Source organism: Engystomops pustulosus, chromosome 1 (genome assembly GCF_040894005.1).
Source record: "Engystomops pustulosus chromosome 1, aEngPut4.maternal, whole genome shotgun sequence".
In the NCBI taxonomy this organism is placed as follows: domain Eukaryota; kingdom Metazoa; phylum Chordata; class Amphibia; order Anura; family Leptodactylidae; genus Engystomops; species Engystomops pustulosus.
In genome coordinates this window covers 158,600,692-158,628,416 of record NC_092411.1, presented here as the reverse complement: position 1 = coordinate 158,628,416, position 27,725 = coordinate 158,600,692, and the positions used below count along the sequence as shown (strand labels likewise).

Below are 27,725 nucleotides of genomic sequence, written 5' to 3'. Positions count from 1 at the left end.
CAAAATGTTTAAACTGCGCTTTCCAAAATACATTTATTAACCACCATATACAGGAGCCATTGTTTGCTGCTGTGGCCGTAAGAAGCTGAGCCACACTCAGAAGCAGAGACTGAAAGAGTCAGCCACAAACAGACACTTAAAAAAAATAAACTTATATACTCACCCTCCGGCGGCTCACGGAGTCCCCAATGCGCTTCCCTTCTTTCTTCGGTCTTCTATACAGCAGGCAGGGACGCGGCCATGTTATCTCCCGGCCGGCGCATACTATTGCTGACTGTGACTGTTTATAGTTTTATTTAGTTTTGTCTAAAAGGGGCCCTGGCCATAGTGCCAGTGTCTAGCATCACTCCCTGATTTCAGTATGAGGTGAGTGGTCCAGACTCATCTCCCAGCACATAAGGATTGGCACACCATAGTAATATAGTCACATAAGTCCAGGTAGAGAATCGTCCACATTTGCATCTATATCAGACCGTTTCTAAGTGTATGTTCTTTATACTAACTGCAGGTGGCACAACAGCTTTTCCAGCCATGTGATACACTATGCATCCTTATGTTGGCACGGCGCCACGCTTTGTTCGTTCGGTCCCACAGCCATATTGGTAGGGGATTGGTTCTTTGCCACACAAGGATGACGAGCTATGGAGTAGACGAGCCGCCATCTTGGTAGTGGAAATGCCCGGAAGGGATGTGACAGCGCTTCCTCTGAGCCGTGCAGACCGCTAGAGAGACATAACGGTGATGAGCCGGGACTGAGGGCTTCCTGCTGCCGTGTGATCCGTCTGGAAAGCTGACATTGCGGCGGGAGGATGTCGGCTAGTGCGGTCTACGTGCTGGACCTAAAGGGAAAGGTAAGAGGCGAGGTCGCGGGCCTGGTAGGGGCATCCATACATCAGCCGTAGAGCCCAGTCATCCTGAGCCCTAGACAGACTGCAGTGCTGGATGGAGACACATGCCCGAATGTCAACTGCTCTTGACCTGCCCTGCAGGGGTCATACAGACAACCTGTCACCAGAATAGAGATCCCTAGACCACCTGCAACTTCCAAGTTTAACCTCTTTGTATTGCAGCGTTTTTTCCATTATTTTTTCAAAACAATCTTCAAAAATCTGTAACATTTTCATTTTTCTATGTACACACCTGTGGGAGGGCTTATTTTCTGCATAACAAATTTTACTTCTCAGTGACCTTATTTATTATTCAGCGCCATGTACTGGGAAGCTGGAAAAAAATTCCAAATGTGGTGAAATTGGCAAAAAAACCCCCACATTAGCGATACTTTCTTGTGGACTAGTTTCACAGTGTGATCAAACGATCCGTCTGCTCTTTACTTTGGCTCAGTACTATCACGGTAATACCAAATTTATATAGGTTTTATTGTGTTTTAATACGTTTTCAAAAATTAAAGGACCACCAGGATGAAGGATTGAAAACCAAGCACACTGACATACTGGTGTGTGCCCCCTTTGGCAGGATCTGCTCTTCTAATAGCTTCTTATACCCTGTTATTTACAAAAAAAGGCCCTTGTTTTAAAAAAAAAAAAAACGCTTTACAATTATCCAAATGAGTCTGAGGGGCACCGTTAACACTTAAGAAGCCCCTCAGGCTTAAAAAACAAGGGTAGAAGAAGCAGTGGGGGCACACACCAGCATATATGTCTGCTTGGTTTACAATCTTTTATCCTAGTAGTTGATGTACTTTAAAACAATGTGTACAAAGAAATATAATCTTTCGCTATCTACACTAATAACTTTTTCATACTTTGGCGTACAGAGCTGTGAGAGACATCATTTTTTGCGCGATGAGCTAACATTTCATTGCCGCGATTTTGAGGACTGTGCGACCTTTTGATCATTTGATTTTTACTGTTAATTTAGTTTTATATCAGTTCTAGGGAAAGGGGGGGGGGGTGATTTGAATTTTTTTTTTTACTATATTTTTAGTACTTTAACCTTTGTCTGATCATTCCTACCATATACTGCAACACTGCTGTATTGCTGTATATTGCGTTTTTACATAGGATTCATTACAATGTGCCAAAAGCAAACAGCCATCTCAACAAAGATGGAGCCGTCAGCAATCAAGTGGTTAATACTCGCGATCAGTACTAGCACCTATCACAGGTATTAGCGGTGGGTGTTTGCTGCAATATGCTGTGTTATGGCCCGTACGCCGTGGATCTCTATAAAGAGGTTAGGGGTCACCCCTCCTCTCCATGGCGCCCCATCTTGTTAAAGATTGCATAACGGGGAGCAGCAATCGGTTGCCATGGCAGGCTTGGCTCTTCCAAAGACCTAAGGCTGTCTCGTTTTAATCCATTGATTAAATTGTGCAATTCGTGCATTGTAATGAATGGGGAGGAAAATCCCCATTTACTGCAATACTGTAGAACAGCAGTATACGGTAGGATCAATCAGACAACCTAGGGTTAAAGTACACTAGGGGGTCTGAAAAATGGTAAAAGAAAAAAAAAATAAATTAAAAAACCTAAAAATTCAAATCACCCCCCTTTCCCTAGAAGTCATACAAATCTAAACAGTAAAAATCATAAGCGTCCGCAAATGCACAACCTATCAAACCTTTTTTGCCATTTTGCTAAATATAAAAAATCAATAAAAAGTGGTCAGAAGGTCGTACAGTCCTCAAAATGGTAGCATTGAAAATGTCATCAAAAGTTGGAAAAAATGACACCACCCACAGCTCCGTACACCAAAGTATGTAAATGTTATTAGCACCAGAAGACGGCAAAATGAAGAATTTTAGTTTTTTGTACAGGAGGTTTTAGTTTTTGTAAATGTATGAAAACATTATAAAACCTATACAAATAAGGTATCTCCATGATCGTACTGACCCAAAGAATCAAGTAGACATGTCATTTGGGGCGCACAGTGAAAGCCGTAAAATCCAAGGCCACAAGAAAACTACGCAAATGCGTTTTTTCACCCAATTTCACTGCATTTGGAATTTTGTCCTGCTTCCCCGTACATGGAATGGAATATACAATACCCTCACTATGAAGTGCAATTTCTTACACAGAAAACAAGCCGTCACACAGCTCTTTACATGGAAAAATAAAAAGTTATAGATTTTTGAAGGCGGGGAGTGAAAAATGGAATACAAAAGCACAAAAAAGAGCCATGTCTTTAAAGGGTTAAAGTGGTACATTCTGTAGGGTGGTGATGGGACAGAGGTTTACTAGGTTCCACTTAAAAGTTATTCACTGTATATTTTCCATGCTGAAAATGATTCAATTTAGTAGTGTACTGCAAGCCAAATTTAGCCAACAATGATCAGGTCAGAACCGTAAGCAATCATTAGGTATCAGTCGAGTGTCGGTGCTGCCGGTATTTTTTCCCTATACAGTGATACATAATATAATTTGTGTAAATGTTACTCGCATTGAAAATTGTTGTTTTCTGTGACTGTTTAAAAATGGTTGCCCCTCTTTAAAGGGGACAGATCAGAGACGAGAGATCCTTCAGTTGGATATAAAACAGTGACACACTTCACCTCTGCTGCATCTCAAACTTCTGACACTAAATAAATCTCCCATTTATCTCATATATTGATAGAAGCATTGAAGTGAATTAACCCTATAAAAGGTGCCATTTCACAAAGACTGAAACTGTCTTTCAGTAGTAGATCTTACACAATCCATATTCTTATGGACTGGTTTAATGATCAACACCAAGGGGAGTGCTGCAAGGGTAGACATGTTTCCTTGTCATGTGAGGCAGCTTACACGTGGTTAACACTATATGTTCACACAGATTAACAGATTCCTCAGGGTTCCATGCAGTGATGTTGATCCTGTTGCCAAGTTTCAGTAAATTAGTTAGTCCGGTGTACAGAGCAATTGATACAAGCCTTGCATACTTATATGCTTGTAACGACAGTCGAGCTGTTTTACAGAAGTGATGTTAAAAAGCTGCTTTTTTCCTCCATATTGACCCCTGGTGACACAGCCTGAAAAGACCGGGCATTTTTAGCTTATTTTAGTATGCAGTGATTTAAGGGACATCGTTTAATTTTTTGCGTGCTACCGCATTTTTTGCAGTGTTTTTTTTTTTCTGGACACATAGAGCTAGTTATCACGGGGGGGCCCCCCCATGTTTCTCCGTGGTCCCCGGCTCCCCTCCCTGCCTTACCTGTCTGGCATCCCGGTCGCACGCAAACGCACTCGAAGATTTAAAAGGCCAACGCACCCCTAATTGGTGCTGCCCATTCCCAGGAAATTGATAAAAGCTGGCCTCTCCCAGCATTCCCCACCGGATCTTTGTGCCTAGTGCCACTGAGAAAGCTATTTCATGCGTTTTGCTGTTTTTCCGAATTCCCTTTGTGACCCCGGTTCCATTATTGACTGTGATCCCGAGCTGTCTGTCCTGACCTACCCCTACATCCCCGACTCCAATCCTGTGCTGCCTGTCTCGACCACCTGCCTGTCCCCGACCACGAGTTTGCCTTACGATTCCGTACTTCGCCTTGGCTGTCACCTCGGACAAAGTTGCGCCTGTAGAATGACCTGGTGGTACCATGCCACAGAAAGTCCAACCTGCAGTGTGGTGGAAATCAGGTACCACTTGGACTGTGGTCCCAGGTGTCATCGTCCGTGGTGATCCGGAGGACCCACTACTATTGATCCTGACACTAGTTAACCTAATAAATGTTAAAAAAAAAAAATTGTCTTATTTGGGGTTAAAAGTGGGAAAAAAAGTTGTTTTTGTTTGTTTTTTTTGGTCCTTTTATAGTACATATTTTTTAAATGTTCAAATTTACTTAATTAACAATGAATTGCCTATTTTGTTTTGGTCGTTTTAATATATAATATGTATGGTTTCGGGCAACTGGGGAGACTATGATGACTAAATTTGAATGTATTTTTATGAATATTTATTTAATATTTTGTGTGTATATGTGTCTTTACTTTATATGTCCCCCATGAGGTCATAAAAGACCCTTGGGGGACATTTTCACTTTGTTTTTTTAATTTTACATTTTTTCTTTCTTTTACCAGTTTTTCCCCTGTAGTGGGGCATATATAAGAGCCCCAGTTACAGGGGGAAAAGACTGGTGTGACTGGTGATGCTGATCAGAGCTGTACTGGGTCTGATTAAACCCAGCAGCTCTGGTTAACCCCTTTAGATTAGTAAGTGCAATTGGTAATTCTATTGAATGCATATCTCAGGAAATCGAGTTTTACTTTTTGCTCAGATTATATTTTAGGTCTTGTCTTCTGATTTCTTATTTTAGGTCCTCATTTGTCGTAATTACCGTGGTGATGTGGACATGTCTGAAGTTGAGCACTTTATGCCAATCTTAATGGAAAAGGAAGAAGAGGGGGCCCTTTCACCAATTTTGGCTCATGGAGGAGTCCGCTTCATGTGGATTAAACACAATAATTTATATTGTATCCTTTTTTTCTACCAATGTCTGCTCAATGTACATATCTAAGTGCATATGAACTGATTGCTAAGAATCGACACTCTGACATGAAAACTACTGTGCCTTGAATATTACATATGTTATCAGTAGAGACATGCGCATTGTGTCATGCTGTCCCCAATCTTAGATTGTATTGTTAAAAGGGCTTTTATGAAATAGCAGTGATGACCATTTAAATATGTGATTCCTGTTTGAGTGTTATAGGTGCTCTAACAGACAGCGTTACGCTTTGAAAAAAGTATGATATGCAAGTCCGCAAGTCATTTTCCCTTTATTTATAGAAATACTCCAGTGAAATTTTTTTGGGGGGTCCCTTTTATTCTAATCTTAGTCCTCCAGTATTTACAAGTCAGTGAGTGTTACCTAATTTAGTTATTGTTTCCTATCTGAAAATCTGTCACTCAGGTCATGTGACCACATTGTGACCTGATAAACATTACATGTGTATGTCTATGAATTTGATCTTGGAAACACTATCGACTCCATCAGATCATCCTTCATAGATGACCTATTTCAATGACCGGAAATAGAGGAATTGTCTCATGAACCGTCAGTTTTGATGTACAATTGAACTTTAAATATCAGGCTTTTCTCTGGGAACAGCTGAGTGTTTCACATCATAATGCTGCACAGGATAGAAGTGCTAGATAACATGATAACTGTATCTATAGTACTTTTTACTACACTTTTACTCATGACATGAGTTAACATTTACAAACATGAACTCGGAGGAATAGCAGACTAAAACATGATGCAATATACAGAGAGAACATACACTGAACAGTCCTGCCTCAATCAGTTATTCTGGTGACACCAAGATAAGTGCAGACCTAGAACATTCTATAATTTCCCCAAATTCGTATGAAAAAAATATCCAGCACATACTGCAGTGAACTAATTGTTATAATTTATTGTATATTTTTGGAGTCTTAAAGTTGGTGCATTTTATTCCGACTCCAACTCCAACTCCACCAAAATGGTCACCAACTCTGACTCCATAGCCCTGGGATCATGGGGAATATAGAAGAAAGCATGGAGAAAGAGAATCTGACAGTTATAATGTCAGGTGAGAGGTGACAGGAGGATGAACTGCAGGGAAATGTGTGTCTCAAATTTTGCTATTGCACAGAGCTCACTCATAATGTTCACCAAATTGTTCCAGACAAGTAAAGGTCTCCCGCCATCTATGGTGCTGAAAGCAGTGGTCAATCAGGACTCAAATCTGCTCACATAGTTATCAAACTTTCCAAAAGATATTACCCAAAATCTCTTTACGGTGTATAAGAATTCCTAATGAAACAAAGGTTTCCTAAATGATTGAGGGCAGGCACCTAGCGCAGGTGAACCAACATTGATCAATAAAATACTCACAAAGGAAGGTAAAACATGCACATATCATTTGCAAATCTCATTTGCAAATTCAGGCGTAAAAACGTCATACCCGGAGCCAGGGTTTTGCCTTGAACAGCTTTTTCCACCTTGTGAGGACTGGCTTTCTAAATAGCACAGGTTCCTGCATTTTTATTCACACTATGTACATCACGATGTCATGTCTATCCTCATTCTCATTTTCAGGTTCTCCTACTGAAAAGCCAACCCTACATGTCTGGTGAGGCATCAGTTTCCCTCTGGTGTTGGGATAGAAACAGATTCCAGATCTCACAGCTTTTGATTTTTATCAAAGGCTGCATTAGGTTTTGTGTATTATGTACAGCATGTAAATGTATTTATTATTATTAACACACATTTGGTCCACCTCCACCCATGGCTCAAAATATTCCTCAAAAAAGGGGAGTAAACCCTGGCATTAAAAAAAAATATATATTATATGGGGACATATTGTATGGTGTTTTAAAGGGAACCTGTCACCACAAGTGCAGTTAGTGACAATTTCCCATAGAGCCCTATTTACTGACACCCTTCTTTTAGTTAAAAATTGCTTCCCTCGCATCCCCATAAATCAAGTTTATCTTGTATTACCTGGCATCAGAGGGGGTGTGTCCTGCTCGGCCGGCTAATCTGATGTGACCAGGATGATATCATTTAAAGGGAACCTACCACCACGGATCTACCTATAGGTAGATCGGATGGTAGGTGAATCTATAGGACGTGAGGATAGCCCTTTTAAGGGCTAATCCTCACGTCCCTGCAATTTTTAAATAACCTTTAATAACTAAAAAGGGCTATCATCACGTCCTATCGATCCACCTACCACCCAATCTACCTTTTATAGGTAGATCCGTGGTGGTAGGTTCCCTTTAAGGTCCTTTGCCCAGTTACGTTTGCAACATTGACCCCCTGTATGATCTGATCACATGGCAGTATCATGCATGATGATAAAATTTCTCCATGGACTTCTACTCTCCCCATTCTCCATGGAGGCTGCTGTGATATCACATACATAAAAGGGGTAGACTGTGCAAATGCAACAGGACCTTAGATGACATCACTTTGGTCACATGACATGAAGTGGCCAAAGATGTAACCGAGCTCTCAATGTTCCACATAGCAGCATTTCCTAGCCGTGAGACCTTTCAAACAGGAAGGAGGCAGGGCAAGGCAGTAAACACTGAATGTGCAGAACTTCATTGGACTCACACCAGTTGCATACAAGTTTACAAATTGAATTTTTCTACACTGCAGTTATTGAAAGGTACAATTTAGGGATAGGGGCAATTCTTTATAATCATAGTTTTTAAAAAAAGAAAAAATATTTATTTTGGGTGGGTTAATTTGCATGGCAGGCTTTATTTGAGCAACTCTGTAGAACAAACCAACAATACACAAGGGCAGAAACATATGCAGGATAGTTGTATAAATAAAATTGTTCCTATGTTTTCAGTCCTTTAGTCTTTGTGGTAGATTTATGCTGTATGCATATAGAACTTCTGTTGTTGGAGGTATTAGTCCGTTGTAGCAATTTTTCTGCTACTTTCCTTTGAATTATCCTTAACAGTGCTCTAGTGGTTGCAACTTCCAAGAAAAATGCTTGTGTTTCCTTGGTATTCTCCTTCCTTTACAAAGTAGTTCAGGTGAGTATAGCTAGTATATGTTAGCAATATTATTTGTCATTTCACGATTGCCCTTGGGGAATGGACAAATTAGAAAGTTAATAAATCGAACACACAGACTGTGAAAATACAGGAAATGGCAGGAAATTTAGGAGAGTGTTAAATATTATAATTAATTCTCTTCCAAGGTTCTCTGTCCAGTCTGCTATTTAATACAGAATGTTTCAAAATCTTTTTACTTTTCACATCAAGCCAAGCCCTGAGGTTGCCATTGTTGCAGATTCTGATGATAATGTACACTTCAACATTTTTTTTTTTTTACCAGTCATCTAGGATCAACATATATGCAGAAATGTGTGACATGAGATGACCAACTTTAAGGGGAAAAATAATTGACTTAATGAGATACTAATCTACTAAAGGGTGTAAATTGCTTTCAGAAATGTAATTATTGAATGTAACTAGTCCATTCATCTTTTTACAGGTATTTTCTGAATATTTTAAAGAACTAGAAGAAGAAAGTATCCGGGATAATTTTGTCATTATATATGAGTTGCTAGATGAATTAATGGATTTTGGCTATCCACAAACTACTGACAGCAAAATTCTACAAGAGTAAGTACTGCAGTTGTGCATCCCTTAATATGTCAGTTTGTAATGTGAGGTAGGTTCCTGAGCTTTCTCATACCTATACATTTCTTTTTATTACTTCTTGTAAAACTTTAAGTATATGCAATTTACCTGCAGAGACCACTAGGGACTTGGAGTAGGGCCTCCAAGTAGGGCCTCTGCAGAGCTGCCCCCTGCGCTTCCATGCTGCTTGTAAATGCGGCAGCCCGGCCCTCACTGGCACAGTTTCTCTCAGCACCTCACCCGCTAGAGGGGAGCTTTGCACATGCGCAGAAGCTCCATGTCCTCTGCCATGTACAAGCTGCTTTACCTGCTCGGGCCATGCTACCGATTTTTACATGAAGCATGGATGCGTGTGGGGGTGTGTGTTTGTAAGGGGTCTCCACAGAGGCTACATGGAGCGTGGAGTAGCTTGCGCCTCAGGAGCTCATAGAGGTTACTTCATGCCCAAGTAGCCTCTGCAGGTAATTTGTATATATATAATGTTTAAAAACAAATAGGCAGCTTTACAAGATATAGTAAAACATGTACTGGGAAGAGGCAGGAATTGGGAATCTACATCTGGGTCTACTAGATAAAATAGATTCCAGTCGGTAGATTTCCTTTTAAGGGTTTTTTCTATAAAAGACTTGCTCAGAAGAGGGGAAAAAATGGTCTGATTTGAATGCCGCCTCTTTCTTCATATAGCAAAGTTTAATACTGTGCTATAGACTTAAGAGTGGCAGTGTGCTTACCCTCTGCTAATTTTAAAATGAGTACAGGGGTACTAAAAAGGGGGCAGAATAGTTAAATTCCTCATTGTTCAGAATGTATCCTAAGCAAAGTATCATTATATGGCATTTAGAATTCTCTGAAATTGGCGCATTTGCTAAATGTGGTCTTCCACAAACTTTTAAGATGCTTTATAAATATTTTCAATGCATATAGGGGCATACCTAGGCATGCCCATCAGTACTAAAATGAGTCCCTATATACCAGTGATGGCAAACCGTTTAGACATCGAATGCCCAAACTACAACCAAAACCCATGTATTTTTCGCAAAGTGCCAATGCGACAATTTAAGCAGTAATTTATTACTCCCTGGTCTTTCCCAGGTTTGAATTGTGTATGCATCTGAGGACACCAATACAGTAGAAAGAAGGAGAAAAGGTTTGGATTATCATTGTAGCTTCCTTCTGGGGTCCTGGGCTGCAAGAGGTTTTAAGTCCTGTCTGACGAACAATGCCCTTGGGTGATGGCAAGGGTGCCCATAGAGATGGCTCTGAGTGCCACCTCTGGTACCCGTGCCATCGGTTCGCCACCACTGCTATATACTATTAACTTTGTACCCCTGCTTAGCACCTTATGTTAGAAATGTGGCAGTGTTAGACTTATGTGGATAGGCTGATTCAAATAATTGAAAGTGACATTCCTCTCTAAAGTGTTTTACCTCTTAAAGACCCTTATGATACAGGTCCCTTGTCATATGCTGAAGAATCTACAAAGAAAGTCCTTATGTTTGTTATGGCAGTGCTCTATTCAGGTCCTGGACTGACAGGAGACTTCACAAATTATTTCACCTTCTCCCCTTTGAATGATCACTTTTGTTGACCACTTTAGAACACTACAGGGATCTCCAACTTGCAGAGGAACATAACTCAATGTCCTTTGTAATGTTTTGCTTAAAATATCCACATGCTAGGGGTCTCGTCACATAAATCTACTCAAGCCTGGTTCACTTCACGTAGAGGACACCGTTCTCTGATGGGAACAGACCTGGGAAAAACACTTGCGGACCCCCATTGGGCACACATTTGGGATGGAGTTTATTGAACTAAAACAGAATGATGCCTTATAATAGGTAACACCAAAACACAAACCCCTCGCAGGGGCTATTCACAGAAATTAGTTTAGTATGATACATAGCCAGATACTGTATCAATCAGAAGAAGTGTTTTCCATTTTGGTGCTATATAAATTCTAGTTGCTAAACCTATAAACTGAATCCAAGCAATGAGCTTTGTTCTTGACCCTCCCTGGTTTATCCCCTAGAAGGAGTACTGCTGTGGTTACCGTGGTTGCATTGTCTAATAAAGAGCGAAAAGGGGTCTTAATGTTGTTCCATTATGGGCAGTACGGTCGCTGAGTGGGTAGCACTTCTGCCTTGCATCGTTGGGGATTCCACAGCATAAGTGATGCTCTGGTTCCCTTAATGTAACTAGATTTCAAAGGTGTATATAGAAAAGCAGTGGAAGCGGCACTCGCCAGTATTTCTCCTTCTTGATGCTGTTTATTAGTACATACTTACAAAAAAAGTTTCATAGACAAAGTTGATCGAGGTAAAGGGGTGAGGGGAGACACGCATAGACTCACAAGACAATCAAACACGACAGCTGTTTAGCGCTCCATGTGCTTCATCTGACTTGTTTGCTCAAACACTTAAGACACAGTGCTTGGTAAGCTGTAGAGTAGGTTGTAGCTGATTTGCCAGTTCTAAGCGGTTCAATTGAGCTTCCAGCTAATTTTGTATCTGTGTGCGTTCTCTTTTTTGCTTTATCGCCAATTTTTGCATAGTATTGGTTATAAATTGATTGTGGCCTAGCCAGCGATTACCCACTGGTTGATGAGTGTTGGCCGTAGACGTGAAATATGAAGTAAGATAGGACATGTCCTATATTTTCCCCGGCTATGGAACGGTACGGTGCGGCACTTATGTTGCACCATACCGCTCCATGCGAAGTTGTGCGCCCATTGGCGGCCTATGGGTACGTATATCTGACGTATATACGTCCCCAATGGCCGTCTGAATGCAGCCTTGGACTGTGAATGCAGCCTTGGACTGTGAGGATAGAGTCATGGTCAGACCCGAAAGAGGATATATGCCTGGAGTAGAGTATGGAGGAGAGAGAAGAGGTGTCAGTGAATATATAATCAATTCTAGAGTAATTTCGCTGTAATGGGGAGAAGTGTAGTCGTGCATATTGCCATGTGTAAATTATGTGTTTTGAGTAACTGCAGGGAGATGGGCCTATCTAGGAGAGTTATGTCAGAACTTATCGCAGATTAATTTATAAATTATAAATTAATTATAAAATATAGCTTCAATAGCGGGGAGGTTGAGTTACCACTGAGGAAGCCGCAGGAGCGTGGCGATACGCGTGGGGACACTTTTTCCTCCACACACAGATGGACTTGGGTGATATTTATCTACTATGTGTATCATTTATTTTGCTGATGCTAGCACGTTGGATCATCCATTGTTGACCTTTTGATTTGTACTATTTGCACTTTGTCCACACGTATTGCCGGATTGTCAGGCATTAGTGAGGAGGTTTACTCTGTTTTATTGTTACAGAGATAGGATGGCACATTAGGTAGTGCCCTTTTAGGTGTTTTTAGAGCATACCAATAAACATTTTCATGTTTTATCTTTATAAATGATTGGTTTCTGGTTTATAACACTGACCTAGTAGTTTGTTTAGGAGGTTGAGAGTCTGTACAATCTAGACAAATCTGCATAGTGAATTGTTATGCACCACAAACAGCCTTCAGGGTTACAGTATGTTTCTAGTGGATAAAAGGGGAAGGAGTTTTTGAGGGTTGCTACACCTCTTATCCTATGCAATTCCAATGTAGACCTGTTTATATTGGGAGTGGAAATAACAGCATAAAAATCTGTCTCTTGGAGACATAACATCGGGGTGATGTTTAGAGTAGTCAATCATGGCTCTAGTCATAATTGAGTCCCCTCAATTTATGTGACAATACTCTACACATTGCGAAAGATAATCCGAAAGCTCAAAAAATGTATATCAATCAAATTGAATATGATAGCAATCTTGTGATGTCTAATGATCCACCCTGTGAATGTATGACACTTGGGAATAGGGAGAACACCTTGGTGACCGTCCATATGGATTTATCCGTCGGTGACTGAGGGGCCTTAAGCTAGGCCGACGGGTTTCTCAGTCGGTCTAGCCTAAAGTGTGCACAGCACCTCCCCCCGGGCTCTATAAGTCCGTATGGGAACGACTGTTAACCTGTTAAATTGGTCATCCTGCTGTCATCTACATACCTGCAGAAGGAGGGGGCTCCCTCCCTCTCCTCCCAGCACCCTGCGATGCAATTGGGGGGGTGCTGTCTTCATATTCGGGCAACCGGGGACGTAATGAAGGTTTCCAGGTCTGCCTGCGGCACATGCCTGCTCGGTCCAACCCCTGAACCGAGCTGATGCATAGGCTTACACTTCTAATGCACAAAAAAGGACAAAAAACCCCCACAAAAAATAAATTAAAAATAAAATTCATTACAATGTCCCAAAAGCCCTTAACGCATAAAAAACAAACAAATAAATAAAAGGTTTTTTTAAAAAACACAACATGTTAGGTAACGCCGCGTCCCAAAATGTCCAATCTAAAAAAGATATAAAAACGGTTATTCCCGTCGGTGAACCCGTAACGTAAAAATGCTCTCAAATGTATGAATTGCCACACTTTTGCCCTTTTGCAACACATAAAAAATGTAATAAAAACTGATCTCAAGGTCGCACAGTCCCATAAATGGTAGCAATAAAAACGTCAGCTTGTCCTGGAAAAAATTAAACCTTGGCCAACCCCACTACTCCTAAATATGAAAAAGATAATGGAGTCAGAATATGGTAAAAGTAATTTTTAGGGGGTACAAAAAATCTATTAACACCTAATAAAATCTATATAAATTTGGTATCCCTGTGATCATACCAAACCAAAGAATATATTTAGAGATGCCATTTGGAATGTAAAGTGAAAGACCTGAAAACAGCCCACAAGAAAATGGTGCAAAAGTGGTTTCTTGTCAATTTTTACCACATTTTGAATTGTATTTCCACTTCCCAGTATAAGGGATGGAATATAAAATACTGTCACTAGGAAGTACAATTTGTACTTCCAAATCAAACCTTCATTTGGTTTGAAGTTCTGTAAAATACATAAAGGCTTAACAGGCTTCCTACCTGCTGTTTTGAATAGTTTGAGGGTTGAAGCTAATAGAACGGGTGATATGTGGGGGGGGGGGGGTTCTATTAACAGGCCTTCCAAAACCCCTATAGAAATGAAATGAAGTGATCCCTAAAATAATTTATTCTAAAATTTTCTTAAAAATTTGAGAGAATGATTTCCGCTTTGTGATTTTTTTCTAGCATCGTAATAAAATAAAAGGACAATTCTAAAATGACGCCAACACAAAGCTGAGATAAATGGTAAATGTTACTTACTACCCAAATTAGTTACAAACCGTTTGAAAAACAGAAAATTTTGAAGAAAATAACCAAATAAACCTTTTTTCATGAAAATATATTCCGGCGTATAAGACGACCTGGTGTATAAGATGACCCCCCCTACTTTCCTGTTTAAAATATAGAGTTTAAGATATATTCGCCGTATAAGACTACCCCTTTTCCAACGCATACAAAACACCGGTAAAAAAAAAAAAAAAAACAGATTTGAATTTAACATGGTCCTTTTTTAATTTAAATTCTTATGACATGCAGATATATAGCAGGAAAACTGTCGCTCATAAACATAAGGCATACAACAACATTACCCTTACTGTAAATGTTACCATACTGTACCTTAAATTTTTATTTTATTAAATATTCCATGCGATGTACTCAGAAGCAGGAAAAAAATTCCAAATGCAATTAAAATGGTGAAAAAACGCATTTGCGCCATTTTCTTGTGGGCTTGGATATTACGTCTTTCACTGAGCGCCCCAAATGACATGTCTACTTTATTCTTTGGGTCGGTACGATTAAGGGGATACCAAATTTGTATAGGTTTTATAATGGTTTTCATACATTTACAAAAATGAAAACCTCCTGTACAAAAATTATTTTTTTGATTTTACCAACTTCTGACGCTAATAACTTTTTTATACTTTGGTGTACGGAGCTGTGGGTGGTGTCATTTTTTGCGAAATTTGATAATATTTTCAATGATATCATTTTTAGGACTGTACGACCTTTTGATCACTTTTTATAGATTTTTTTAAAATATTTTTCAAAATGGCAGAAAAGTGCCATTTTCGACTTTGGGCGCTATTTTCCATTACGAGGTTAAACGCATTGAAAAACCGTTATCATATTTTGATAGATCGGGCTTTTTCGGACGCGTCGATACCTGATGTGTTTGATTTTTACTGTTTATTTATATTTATGTCAGTTCTAGGGAAAGGGGGGTGATTTGAAATTTTAGGTTTTTTTATTATAAATTTTTTTTTAACCTTTTTTTTTTATTTTTATTTATACTATTTTTCAGACTCCCTAGGGTACTTTAACCCTAGGTTGTCTGATCGATCCTATCATATACTGCCATACTACAGTATGGCAGTATATGGGGATTTTCCTCCTCATTCATTAGAATGTGCTATCAGCACATTGTAATGAAGGGGTTAAAACGAAATAGCCTCGGGTCTTCAGAAGACCCGAGGCTACCATGGAGACGGATCCCCGCCCCCGATGACATCACGGGGAGCGGCGATCCCAGGTAAGATGGCGGCGCCCATGCACCGCTATCTTTTTGAGGCTGCCGGCAGCTTTGCCGGAAATATGCAGCAAAGGCTTACCGGCTATGGAGAGTGCTCAGCCCGTGAGCCCTCTCCATGCAGCGCGACCTGACCTCCGCCGTGAATACACGATTACCGGCGTATAAGACGACCCCAGAGAAGACAGAAGATTTTTCTGTCTTCAAAAGTCGTCTTATACGCCGGAATATTCGCCTTCCGAGTCGCCCTAGCGCTCAGTAAATCCTTTTATATATATATTTTTTTTATACGGAGCTGTTTTAAGGCTTGTTTTTTGAGGGACAAGCTGTACTTTTTATTGTTATCATGTCAGAGTAAATGTTATTTTTTTTTATCCTTTTTTTTAATGAGGTTAGATGAGGTTACGACATACATCATAGCATCAATTTCATTTTATTCTATAGGTTGTTAAGGACGTGGTGATACGCAATATGTTGTGTTTTGTGTAAAATTGATTTTTATATGTCATGAAACATTAGGGGATCTTTATTCATTTAGTTTATTTTTTTCATTTACCGATCGCACGGGCTCTGTTACTGAGCCTAGGCGATCGCGGAGACATGCATGTCGGGATGCGGCAAATGATCGCATTTCCCAATGTACATGTACATCCTATTGCGCTATTGTGTTAATTCCCCAGCTCGTAGCCCTACTGATGTCTACACAATAAACATTACTTTACAATTTTACAAGTTTTATTGCGTTTTATCTCCTATAACTCAGTGACTGTCATTGTAAAATTGGCCGGAAGTGTGGGCAGACACTACATCAGTGGTGGCGAACCTATGGCACGGGTGCCAGAAGAGGGACTCTGTGCACTCTCTGTGAGCACCCAAGCCATCACCCTGGTAGGGCATGAGGTAGAGAGAAGATATTCCTGAGAAGAAACTGCCATGCCCAACCCTAGTCAGAATATGATTTACGGTCGGATCCCAGGAAAACCAACATTGTATACACCAGGACTGGTAGAGACAGGTTGGACTTATTAACAAAAATAAAGCATTTCACAGATATAACAGTGAATTATAGAATGTGTTATTTTGTTATCATGAGTATATTTGAAAATCTTGTGTTTGTGGGAATACCCCTTTAATGTGGTGGTACCAGGTCCATACAAGAATTGAACATGCAGTGGCGGGTTTCTATAAATATGGATCTATAACCATCGTCATATCTATGTCGGATTATATCATTGTTATCTTCTTATCTGCTTCTAGGGTTTGAAAGCTCCATAGAACTGATACTTCACTTGTTCCGTAATTTGTATTCGATCTTGCACCATCATTGTTGTTAAATTCTGTCCTGTACTCAGCATTATATTTATTGTATATGTTTTAAAAACAAAATAGTTTGCATTGAATGTGCATCTCTTATATTTGGCCTGCTTTTTGTGTTTGTAAAGGTATATCACTCAAGAAGGACACAAGCTAGAAACTGGAGCTCCTCGCCCCCCTGCCACAGTCACCAATGCTGTTTCTTGGAGATCTGAAGGAATAAAATATAGAAAGAATGAAGTATTTTTGGATGTGATTGAGTCAGTCAACCTACTTGTAAGTGACCATCAAATGACAGTGTTGTGCAACAACTTCTGCAGACTGTTGAGGTAGATGGGTTGTGCTCCAGTCAGCTGTCTTATAGTATAAATACATGACCGGGTGTGACAGGTTTGTTGTCAGTTTTGCAGCAGCAGTCTACTTTTAGTTTCAGCTGGAAACTTTATAAGCTCCAAGTAGAGAATAATGTTACAGACTGTCCAGCTGTATAAGCTTATTACCTATTTTCAGGTCTACATGGCCATCATTCCATTGAAACAGGAGGCACTGGAGCTCTAGTTTTGTAGACAGTGGGACCCCCACTGTGTTTTTTTTATTTATTTTTTTTGGTAATGCAAGTAATGAATCTGAAATGTTCATTTGTCTTAGGTGAGTGCCAATGGAAACGTCCTGCGAAGCGAGATAGTGGGATCCATAAAGATGAGGGTGTTTTTATCTGGAATGCCTGAACTGCGTCTCGGATTGAATGACAAAGTTCTCTTTGAAAATACAGGACGTAAGTAAGCTATTTGTAAGCCTATTGCAACTCTTAAAATTGTCAATTTTACAGTACAGAGGAAGACAAAAATGTGGACATTTGCTTCATGCCGTCATGTGTTGCAAATTTGCATGCTTACGGAAATGCATTTGTTTTAGGGCCCTCACTCCATTTGTTCCATATGAATTTTTGTGCTCTGTCTTGTTTTATTTTATTTTGTAAAGCGCTGCAGAATTTGATGGTGCAATATAAATAAAGATAATAATTAAAGTATACACTTGTGTATAAGCTGAGTTTTTCAGCACAAAAAATGTGCTGAAAACCGTTCCCTCAGCTTATACACGAGTCAATACACAAATGTCAATGCACTTAAAAAATAATAAACTTTTATACTCGCCCTCCGGGGGCCCCCGATGTGCAGCGCTGCTCCCCCGATGTCCGTGCGGGTCCTCTTCTGACTTCTGCACCTGTCTTCTTTCTTCTGTAACATCATGCAGGGCGCCGCCATGTTTTTCTCCCAGGCGGCGCATAGTATGACGTCAGCAGCGGCGCGTCATACTATGCGCCTGCCGGCCGGGAGAGCGCAGTGGCAGTGCACAGCACGATGTTACAGAAGAAAGAAGATAGGCGCAGAATCCAGAAGAGGACCCGCACGGACATCGGGTCAGCAGCGCTGCACATCGGGGCCACCGGAGGTTGAGTATATAAGTTTTTTTTTTTTTTTTTAATGTTGAGCTGGCTGTATGCTACTGGGGGCAGGCTCAGGTGGCTGTATGCTACTGGGGGCAGGCTGTATACTATAGGGGGCTGGCTGTATACTGAGGGGGGGTCAGTGACCAATGAATTTCCCACCCTCGGCTTATACTCGAGTCAATATGTTTTCCCAGTTTTTGGTGGTAAAATTAGGGGTCTCTGCTTATACTCGGGTCGGCTTATACTTGAGTATATATACGGTATTATTATTTTAACTGAAAGATAATTTGGGTTTGAATTTAATACAAGACCAGAGTTCAAAACTGCAGTACAAATAAAGCTGTGAATTGTGTAATTATGATCGCTCTTCAGTAAGACCTTCACTTCTATGCAGTAATTTTGGGGATTTATCATTAACCCTTACAAGACTCAGCCCTTTTTTCTTTTTTGCATTTTTGCTTTTCACTCCCCTCATTCCAAAAGCTATTTATTTATTTATTTTTTTATTCACAGAGATGTGTAAGGGCTTGTCATCCCCGGGACAAATTGTACATCTGCAGTGAAATTGACAAAAAAAAACACATTTGCAGCGTTTTCTTGTGGGCTCTGTTTTTATGGCATTCATTCTGCGCTCCAAATTACATTTTCACTTTATTCTTTGGGTCAATACGATTACAGGGATACCAAAGTTAATTGGATTTTATTAGGTTTTAGTAGAGTTAAAAAAAAATGAATCTTTTTTTTGGTAATAACTTTTTCAAACTTTGTACGTACCTATGCCAAGTGTCATTTTGGCTGGCATTTAAATTTATATCAATTTGCGAACCTATATGACCGTTTGGTTTTTTTATTTAAAAATCAAATATTCATGGATGGAAAAAATGGTGAAAAAGTGGCAATTCGGACATTTGGGCGCCATCTAATAGCCTGTCATTCGCAGGCTATTGTAGGCTTGCCTTGTATAATGATCTCTGAGTCTAATATGAGACCGTGGGCTGCCGGTCGGATTTGACAGCGGCACTTAACAGCTCAACTGCTGCATCGGTGGCTGTTACAGGCAGGTGTGAGCTGTATTATACAGGCGACACCCACTGTGTATGGAGACTCAAAAAACCCAATACCCAAAACCCAATTGATCAAGAGTTTTTTTTTGTTTCTTTAGATAATGATACTGGTGAGCTATCTACAAGATATGTCATCAGTATTATATCGGTGGGGATCTAGAACTTGGCTGATACCAGAAGCTTTGCAACCCCACAATAACAACTGGTAGCAGAGCTAGAAGTTTTGCCTCATTCACTGTGATCAGCTACCACTATAATTTTTGATATAACACATCTCCATTATGGCTGTCTGAATCAGAACAAACTTTGATTAGCAACTAAAAAATATTTTGTCTATTTTTTTATGATTTTATGTCCTTTCAGGTGGAAAGAGCAAGTCTGTGGAGTTGGAAGATGTCAAGTTCCACCAGTGTGTTCGCTTATCCAGATTTGAAAATGACAGAACTATATCTTTCATTCCTCCAGATGGGGAGTTTGAGCTCATGTCTTATCGTCTGAACACTCATGTAAGTGTCCTGTATGTTGTGCAAGCACTATACCGTGGGAGAAGCCAGAAAATCAGCCATAAGTGAACATTTTGAGTGTGCACTGTACTTGGTTATTTATCTCTGCTCCTTTATAACATTCTTCTTTCTTTTAGGTGAAGCCACTTATTTGGATTGAATCAGTCATAGAAAAACATTCCCACAGTCGAATTGAATACATGATCAAGGTTAGTACGTGTAACCCCTTGTAACCTCCTACCACTTTGCTGCTAACACTGTATGACGATGGCTCACGGGGTGAGCCCTCAGCATACAGTGGTGGGGTTTGCTGCGTACTGGTAATTCCCGTGATCGGACTATTAACCCCTTGATTGCTTTGTTGAGATTGACACTCCCCGTGACGTCTTTGTAAAACACAAGGCTGTATGTCTTCTGCAGATACGTTACAATGTGCCTTTGACACATTGTAATGAATCCCGTGTAGAAACGCTATTTACTGCAATACAGTAGCATTGCAGTATATCATAGGAACAATCAGACTTATCTAGGGTTAAAGAACCCTAGAGGGTCTAAAAAATAGTAAAGAAAAAAAAAATAAAGTAATTTAAAAAAAAAATAAAAATTTCAAATCACCCGCTTTCTCCAGAACTGATATAAAATAAATAGTAAAAGAATCAAACATGCTGGGTATCACCGCATCCCAAAACGCCCAATCTAATAATATATAAAACAATTATTCCCGGTGGAGAACCCCATAATGGAAAATGGCATCCATATGTCGGACACTCCGCTTTTACACCATTTTACAGCACATAAATTTTTTTATTTTTTTTAAAGTGATCAAAAGGACGCACAGTCCTTAAAGGACACCTGTCATCAGGTCTCTGCCACTAGTCCTGTCACCTCTACCTGTTGGAGCAGCTCACAAGGATCCCATCCCAGCCTTTATCTAGTTATTTCATACATTATTCATTGTAAAATCATCTATTCTTTATCATGTAAATGAGGCTGGTCACATGGTCAGAGGCAGTGATGTCACCCCTGTTCCCCCTCCCCTCTCCTCCCCCTGCTCATGTCTGTGTGTAATGTATAGTAAAGCATGGCTAGTGTGTGCTGCATCCTCCTAATATACAGGTGAGAGACACAGACATCAGCTACACATGAATCTGACATGTTCTGCTGTAACATGGCTGCATCCTGGAGCTGCTGTATCTCTCCTATACACACACACACATGCACACACAGGCTGCAGGGGGCGTGGCCACCAGCACCAGGAAGCACATCATTATACAGCCTCACATCATTATACAGGCTGTCAGTCAAGCACTGGGGGTGTGGCTGTGCCTCCCACTCATGAATAGAGTGGACAGCTTGAATATGCTAATGCTTCATTGGACATTTCACAGGTCATTTGCATACAGCTTTAGGACCTCATTGCTTAGGTTTACAGGCATGTAGAGGGATAATGAAGGGATAGAGGCAATGCTCTCTAATGGCAGTTCATGAAAATATATTTAGTTTAGGGGGGTTATATTGCATGACGGGTTCTCTTTAAAATGGTAGCAATGAAAATGTCAGCTTATCTTGCAAAAAAGTAGATGTAACATTCAGAGTGCACAGTGAAAATCCGTAAGAAAGTGATGCAAATGCGTTTTTGCCAACATTGGAAATTTTTTACAGTTTCCCAGTATGCGGTCTTGAAAGGGTTAATGTGGTATTTTAGATTTTGTTTACATATGTCCTCATGTTGTGTTTTTTTCCCACTAGTTGTGAGATTAAATGGATAATGGATTCTCCTGTATGCCCATAAGCTATAGTGACATAAATATAGAAGATAGATTTAAAAAAAAAAAAAAAAAATTGATTGAAGACATCATGGCGTAATTGTTTAATGGATGACTTCTAACACCCTTAGGGTACCATTAAAAAAAAAATATTTTAACTGGACTACTGGAAGTTTAGTATGGCATTTCTTGACAAATAATCTTTTAGTCTACATCTGGTATATGAAAACTTTGGACACATGTATCACATAAACTGTTCTTAGCACAATAGCTTGTCGCATAATGTGTACAGACAGTCACATTGTTTTGTATTTTTATTATTATAGGCCAAAAGTCAATTTAAACGCAGATCCACTGCCAACAATGTGGAAATTCACATTCCAGTTCCTAATGATGCTGATTCTCCCAAGTTTAAAACCACAGTTGGAAGTGTAAAGTGGGTGCCAGAAAACAGTGAGATAGTGTGGTCTATAAAGTCTTTCCCGGTAAGACTCATTTTATTGTTCATGGCATTTCCAGCCTTGTCTTGTAATGGTACCAGACTTGCCTGTATTATGCTCTGTTTTTTTTTTTTGTCTAATACAATGTTGGACCTTATTATAGATGGTGGGGTCGGTTATACAGGGGATTAGACACTATTCAAATTTATGTAGATGATTGGAAATATCATGAATGTGAATAGACCTTTAATCTGGTTTTATCAAGGATTACAAAAGTCTGATAACTGGTTGTATTAATTAAATTTTTACACAAGTGCATTCTTTATGATACTCTAATTTTTACTGGTGACGCTTTGATATGAGAGTCGATGTTTAATCCTTTCTTGTACTCTTTGCTGGTGCAGGGTGGAAAGGAATATCTGATGAGAGCTCATTTTGGCCTCCCAAGTGTTGAAGCTGAGGACAAAGAGGGTAAACCACCTATAAGTGTGAAGTTTGAGATTCCCTATTTTACAACTTCTGGAATACAGGTTTGTCAAAGCATCAAAGAGAATACTTAATCAATACTTAATGGGGTGTTACCATTTATATCTATTTGCCTAATAAATGTATTTGTAAAGTAACATTTTATTGTACATATAGGTGATATTTGCTGTAACACCATCCATATAATACACACTTCTCTGTGGCCTGCCCTCATAAGGAGGGGCGACAGGAAAGGGCCATTATAAATAATTATACTACCAGCTTTTCTCTAGCCCCTCCACTTACCCCCTGTCTGTTGCCTCTTTATCTATGCTACCTTTCCTGCAGTCTACCCACCATCCTTTCTCCTTCCGCTGTGAAAAAAAAAAATCCGGACACTTGCATTTCCCCGCTTCCCCAAAACAACAATCCTGTACTCTACTTTCTGTGGTGGCTGTTCACCTCAGAGCCACATATAGTGGATAAATGGATTGCTGTTAAAGTAAAGCTGGGAAAGGTGAGTATCAAATTATTTTTTTTTCCACAGAAGGACCTCTGCTTTGGGGATCGTGAAATGGTTAATAACATTATTATTAGCATATATATGCTATATATATATGCTAAACAGGAAAGGACCTGACCTTGAAGGGGTTAAATAAATGTCAACATATTTTTTTAACCAGGAAATCTTATGGCAGTTTAATTATTTATTTATTTTTTTTGGGTTACAGGTCCGCTACCTGAAAATAATCGAGAAGAGTGGGTACCAGGCACTGCCATGGGTGCGATACATCACCCAAAATGGAGGTATGTGCAGTGTTGGCAGATGATATTTCAGTTATGTCAGTAGATTGATGTGTGCTTGATGGGATTTTCTTTCAAGAAAGGCATCCAAATTCTTTTTATGAACTTTACAACATCATGTGGCTGTGAGGTCCATAGTCATAATTGTTTACTTTCCTGGATATTATTGCTCTCATTCTCTATTTTGCTTCCTTAATTTGTCTCTTACAGAATGGATGTTCTCACTACAATTCCTCATTGCAACATTCTTGTTTTAGTCACTGACAGGTGACAGGTTCTCTTTAAAACTGATCTGCCACTTTCAACCCCTTTACGACTGCCACATGACTAGAAAGGTCCTAATTACACATACACATAAAGATGGGTCATTTATATATGATAAAACACTTCACTTCAAACCATTATATTTTCTGTACCATGCCATCTAGAAACAAAGTTATTAAATTAAAGATCTTCCCTTTAAAATCATATTATGATTGTGTTTCTAGGTGCCACAGAACAACAAGAACTAGAAACCCAGTCCTAATGTGATATTAAAGGGAAGATTCTGTTACTAGGTGCCATAGATAAGCAGCTAATTTGAAGTGAGCTCCCCTTCCAGCCTGTCGGCTGAAGGAAGCATGCAGAAGTGTATGCACCCTTTGTCAATCTGTCACCAATTCCCAGGTTGAGATAAAGAGGCACTTTAAATATTTATATCATATTTTGGTTTATACAATTTTACTGCTTAAAAAAATATCTATGGTAAAAATTACAAAGAATATTTTACATTTCTTTTTAGTTATTTGTCTGCAAATGTTATAAATGAATTTGAAAAAAAAAAACTGCAAAAAAATTATAGGGAACCCGTCAACAGATTCAATTATGAGCCTAATAACAAGTTCACATAACTTGTGCCCACACTGTTTTTAGATAAAAAAAAAAATATATATATATATACAAAGTTCCTATCCACAGAAAATGAACCTGGCACCCTGTGAGAAAGAGTGGCGAGTCCCAGGGGTGTGTGCTATTCATAACAGTCATTGCATCCCTCACTGCATGTTTGCCAGCAAGTTCCTCTTCCCCCTCCCTTCAGCTGATGAGTCATCCTCTGCCCTGGATTGCTAGAGGGAGCAGGGCCAGACATGAGCTGAGAGACGCACTGCCTAACACACTCCCTTGGGACTTGCTGCTCCTTCAGGCAGGGTGCCAGGTAGTCTTGTGGAGAGGAACTATGCATTTTATTATTATTTTTTTTTTTTTAGCTAAAAACTGTGTTTGTTTAATGCTATGAAAACTTGTTATTAGGTTTATTAGTGAAAATCTGATGACCAGTTCCCATTAAGTAAAAAAAGGCTGGAACCAGATACAGGGAAGTACATTGCGCAAAATTTGCCTGAAATCTGGCATGAAAACACATGTTCAGGGCTCATTCACATGGCCGCATGTACGTCCCCATAGACGGCAATAGCGGCGCAGATAAGGTGCCACACACCGCAAAAAGATAGAGCATGCTCTATCTTTCGGCATGTGTGCAGCCGTGCGCCGCTATTCTGTATGGAGGGAGGAGGGGTCACCTCCTCCTCCTCTCCAGCACACGGCGGTATGCCCGCACGGTGAGCATACCGCGTGTGAATGGACCGTCACATTTATCATCAGTTTTATACGTTTTTTTTTTTTTTTAGTGCAAATTACAAGCCAGCAAACCTCTAAGGCAATGAACTAAAAATTGTATCCTTTCCTCTCTCAACAGACTATCAACTTCGAACACAGTAAAGCAGTGTCAGTCGGTGGCTTACATAATTCAGTAGAAAGTTCGGTTAGATCGCTGCTCTGTGGAAAATAGAAGAAATCTGCAGAATTTGATGAAGGTTACAAGACCCTGTATACAGCTGCTACAGATAACGAAGATATATTCTGTACACCTCCAGACCAGTATCTTGGAAAAACATCATGTTTGTGTCCATTTTATGTTTTGTATTTCCCAATGTGACTACTCGCCCACTATACATCTGTTACACAGCAATTTGTATTTTTAGCATATTTGCAATGTGCCTGTATTTAAGTGCCATCATCTTAATTCTGAATTAACCTAAAGATGATTCTTGGCCTCTGAAAAGACAAAATGTTTTGCAGCTTCAAGCACCCATTCCTATTTTATAGTTGGATTTCTGTTACAAAAAAAAAAAAAGCTTGCCTCATTTTGTCTACTTTACAAATGCTTTGGCTCTTGAGAACCTAATTCAGTATTTTTCTTATTTGCTCTCAAGAAGCATTCAGAATTTAAGATATTCAATGCATTAGGTGCCAATAGGTGGAATATCTTACTTGCAATGAAATTCTCCTATTGACCATTAAATTTTGGCAAGAATATGAATATAAATGTAATCTGTAAGACACTCTCCCTACTCACTAGATTCCATTTTTATTTGTGCAGATGTTGTGTCGACAGGACTGTTTCTAATGCGTTAAAATGCAGATTAAATGATATGAAGTTTGAGTTCTTGCAATTGTATATACTAAAACACAACACACTCCTTGGTAGACTAGTTGTAGTTTTTTCTACTCCTCCGGTAAGAAAAATCTCTCCACAGTACATTGTCTTCATTTTGCAGCCAAAAGAGGAAGACATAGGGTATCTGCAGACATTGCAGATTGTCATGCTGAAAATTTACTTCAAATTTGCATGGTTTTAATGTGCGTTTTTGATGAAGATTTGTTTTATTTGTAGTGTGGATTTACATGCCTTTTTTCCCACATGCCTTTTTTGGGGGGCAAAATTCTGAATGAACTCACATCATGCTGCAGATTTGATGTAAATTTTCATATTCCATTTCATTGGAAAAAGCAGCATGCAAAAATTTGCATGGCCTAAAAAGAAAAGTGACACGATCTTTGTTTCATTTGGAACATTGAGCAACAATTTCCACATGGAAAAAATGCATTGTCTTTTCAAAATCATATTCACTTTTTTCTATCTTGGTAGATTCCCGATGTCTTCCTAACCCCTAACGCAGGCTTAATGTTTTAATATACTTTTGCAGGCAATTTGCATATTTTAAAATAGAGCATTACTATTTTCTGTAATGCATGCTAAATATTTTAAACGCTGCTTAAGGATGATGCAGACATCAGGAAGCTACCTCTGCTTTTCTATGACTCGAGTAGACCTGCAGATCCACCATGTCGCTTGTGAATGCAGAGGCCCAGCCTGTGCTCCCAATGTGTGCTCTATGCAAGAGTGCATACAAATACCTTCTGCTGAACATAGCGGGTTCGGCACCCACAACACCAAAGCCGAACAGTTTCATGTTTGAGCATGGCTGTGTTTGGCAATGGGGAACATGTGACTCTGCTGTATAATAGGCACATGCCCAGGCGACTGTGCGAGGGAGAGACAGACAGACAGACAGGCAGGGACTTCTCAAAAATGAACAATTGTCCCTTTTCGGAGAGGAGGCTGCTGCTAGGGACAGGAGGACATCTAAAGTAATTGCCCTTTTAGGGCACTGCTACAGTGCAGGGCCAGTATTTGCATTTTCAGCATCCTACAGAAAAACATTAACTCCTTAATGGTGCAGCCTGTTTGTAAGTTAAGGCTGTCTTCTTTTTTTTTTTCTTTATTTGATGTCTATTCCTGTGGTAATTACTTTTCAACACTTTAAGATATCCTTGTGGTTTTGAGAATGTTTTCTCGTGAGACGTTTGTAGTTTATGTTAGTAGTGTCATTTCGGTGATCAGTTTCTTTTTTTGGGGGCTAGAAATTCAATACCGTAATTTAGGAAAAATTTGAAAAAATTGACAATTTTCAAAGTTTCAAATGTTCTATTCTTTTAGACAAAAAGTCACACCACAATTTTTAGAAACCTTTTGCCATTGGTCTTCTTTTTATTTCCATAATTTATTTTATGTTTCCTTTTTTTTTACGGATCTGAGAAGGTTTCAAGTTTTAGTAACAACTTCTCAGATTTAGAAGAGATTTGAAAAAGTTTGGAAGTGCCCTATAAAGGCTTATGTACTATATACCCCCACAAGTAACACCATTTTATCAACCTAACATCTCAAACTATTCAAATCAGCATTTGAGAAGTCTGTTAACCCTTTTAAATCTTTCTCTGGAAGTGAACAAAAATGGATTGAAAATTTTGTAATTTCAATTTTTGAATAAGATTATTCTCATTTAGTTCTAAAATGGACACATTCAGAAGGAATTTGAGGTAAATATACATCCCAAAATTTTTGCCCTGCTTCTTCTGAGTACGAAAGTACCAGACTTGTGGGTGTCAACTGCTGTTTCATCGCACAGCGATGTCCAGAACAGGGTTCGTGCTATTGGGTTTTTGGCAGGCCAATT

The 27,725-nt window shown here is 39.5% G+C and overlaps 1 protein-coding gene across 1 annotated transcript; it reads left to right on the top strand.

The window, feature by feature from the left end:
* The first annotated feature begins 630 nt into the window (after positions 1-630).
* Positions 631-25,870, top strand: LOC140065305 (AP-1 complex subunit mu-1). Its single transcript, XM_072112904.1, has 12 exons — positions 631-851; positions 5,252-5,408; positions 8,408-8,475; positions 8,939-9,069; positions 17,025-17,172; positions 17,545-17,671; positions 19,774-19,916; positions 20,051-20,122; positions 22,006-22,164; positions 22,524-22,649; positions 23,316-23,391; positions 25,124-25,870. Exons 1-12 carry the CDS (start codon positions 810-812, stop codon positions 25,144-25,146), a joined length of 1,272 nt encoding a protein of 423 aa, XP_071969005.1. The 5' UTR covers positions 631-809; the 3' UTR covers positions 25,147-25,870.
* The last annotated feature ends 1,855 nt before the right edge of the window (positions 25,871-27,725 follow it).

Excerpts from the sequence above, each read along its gene's own strand:
- LOC140065305 (XM_072112904.1), top strand. The coding sequence starts at position 810 with ATGTCGGCTAGTGCGGTCTACGTGCTGGACCTAAAGGGAAAG. Across the intron at positions 22,650-23,315 it reads TTACAACTTCTGGAATACAG|GTCCGCTACCTGAAAATAAT; the intron begins GTTTGTCAAAGC and ends TTTGGGTTACAG. Across the intron at positions 23,392-25,123 it reads ATACATCACCCAAAATGGAG|ACTATCAACTTCGAACACAG; the intron begins GTATGTGCAGTG and ends CTCTCTCAACAG.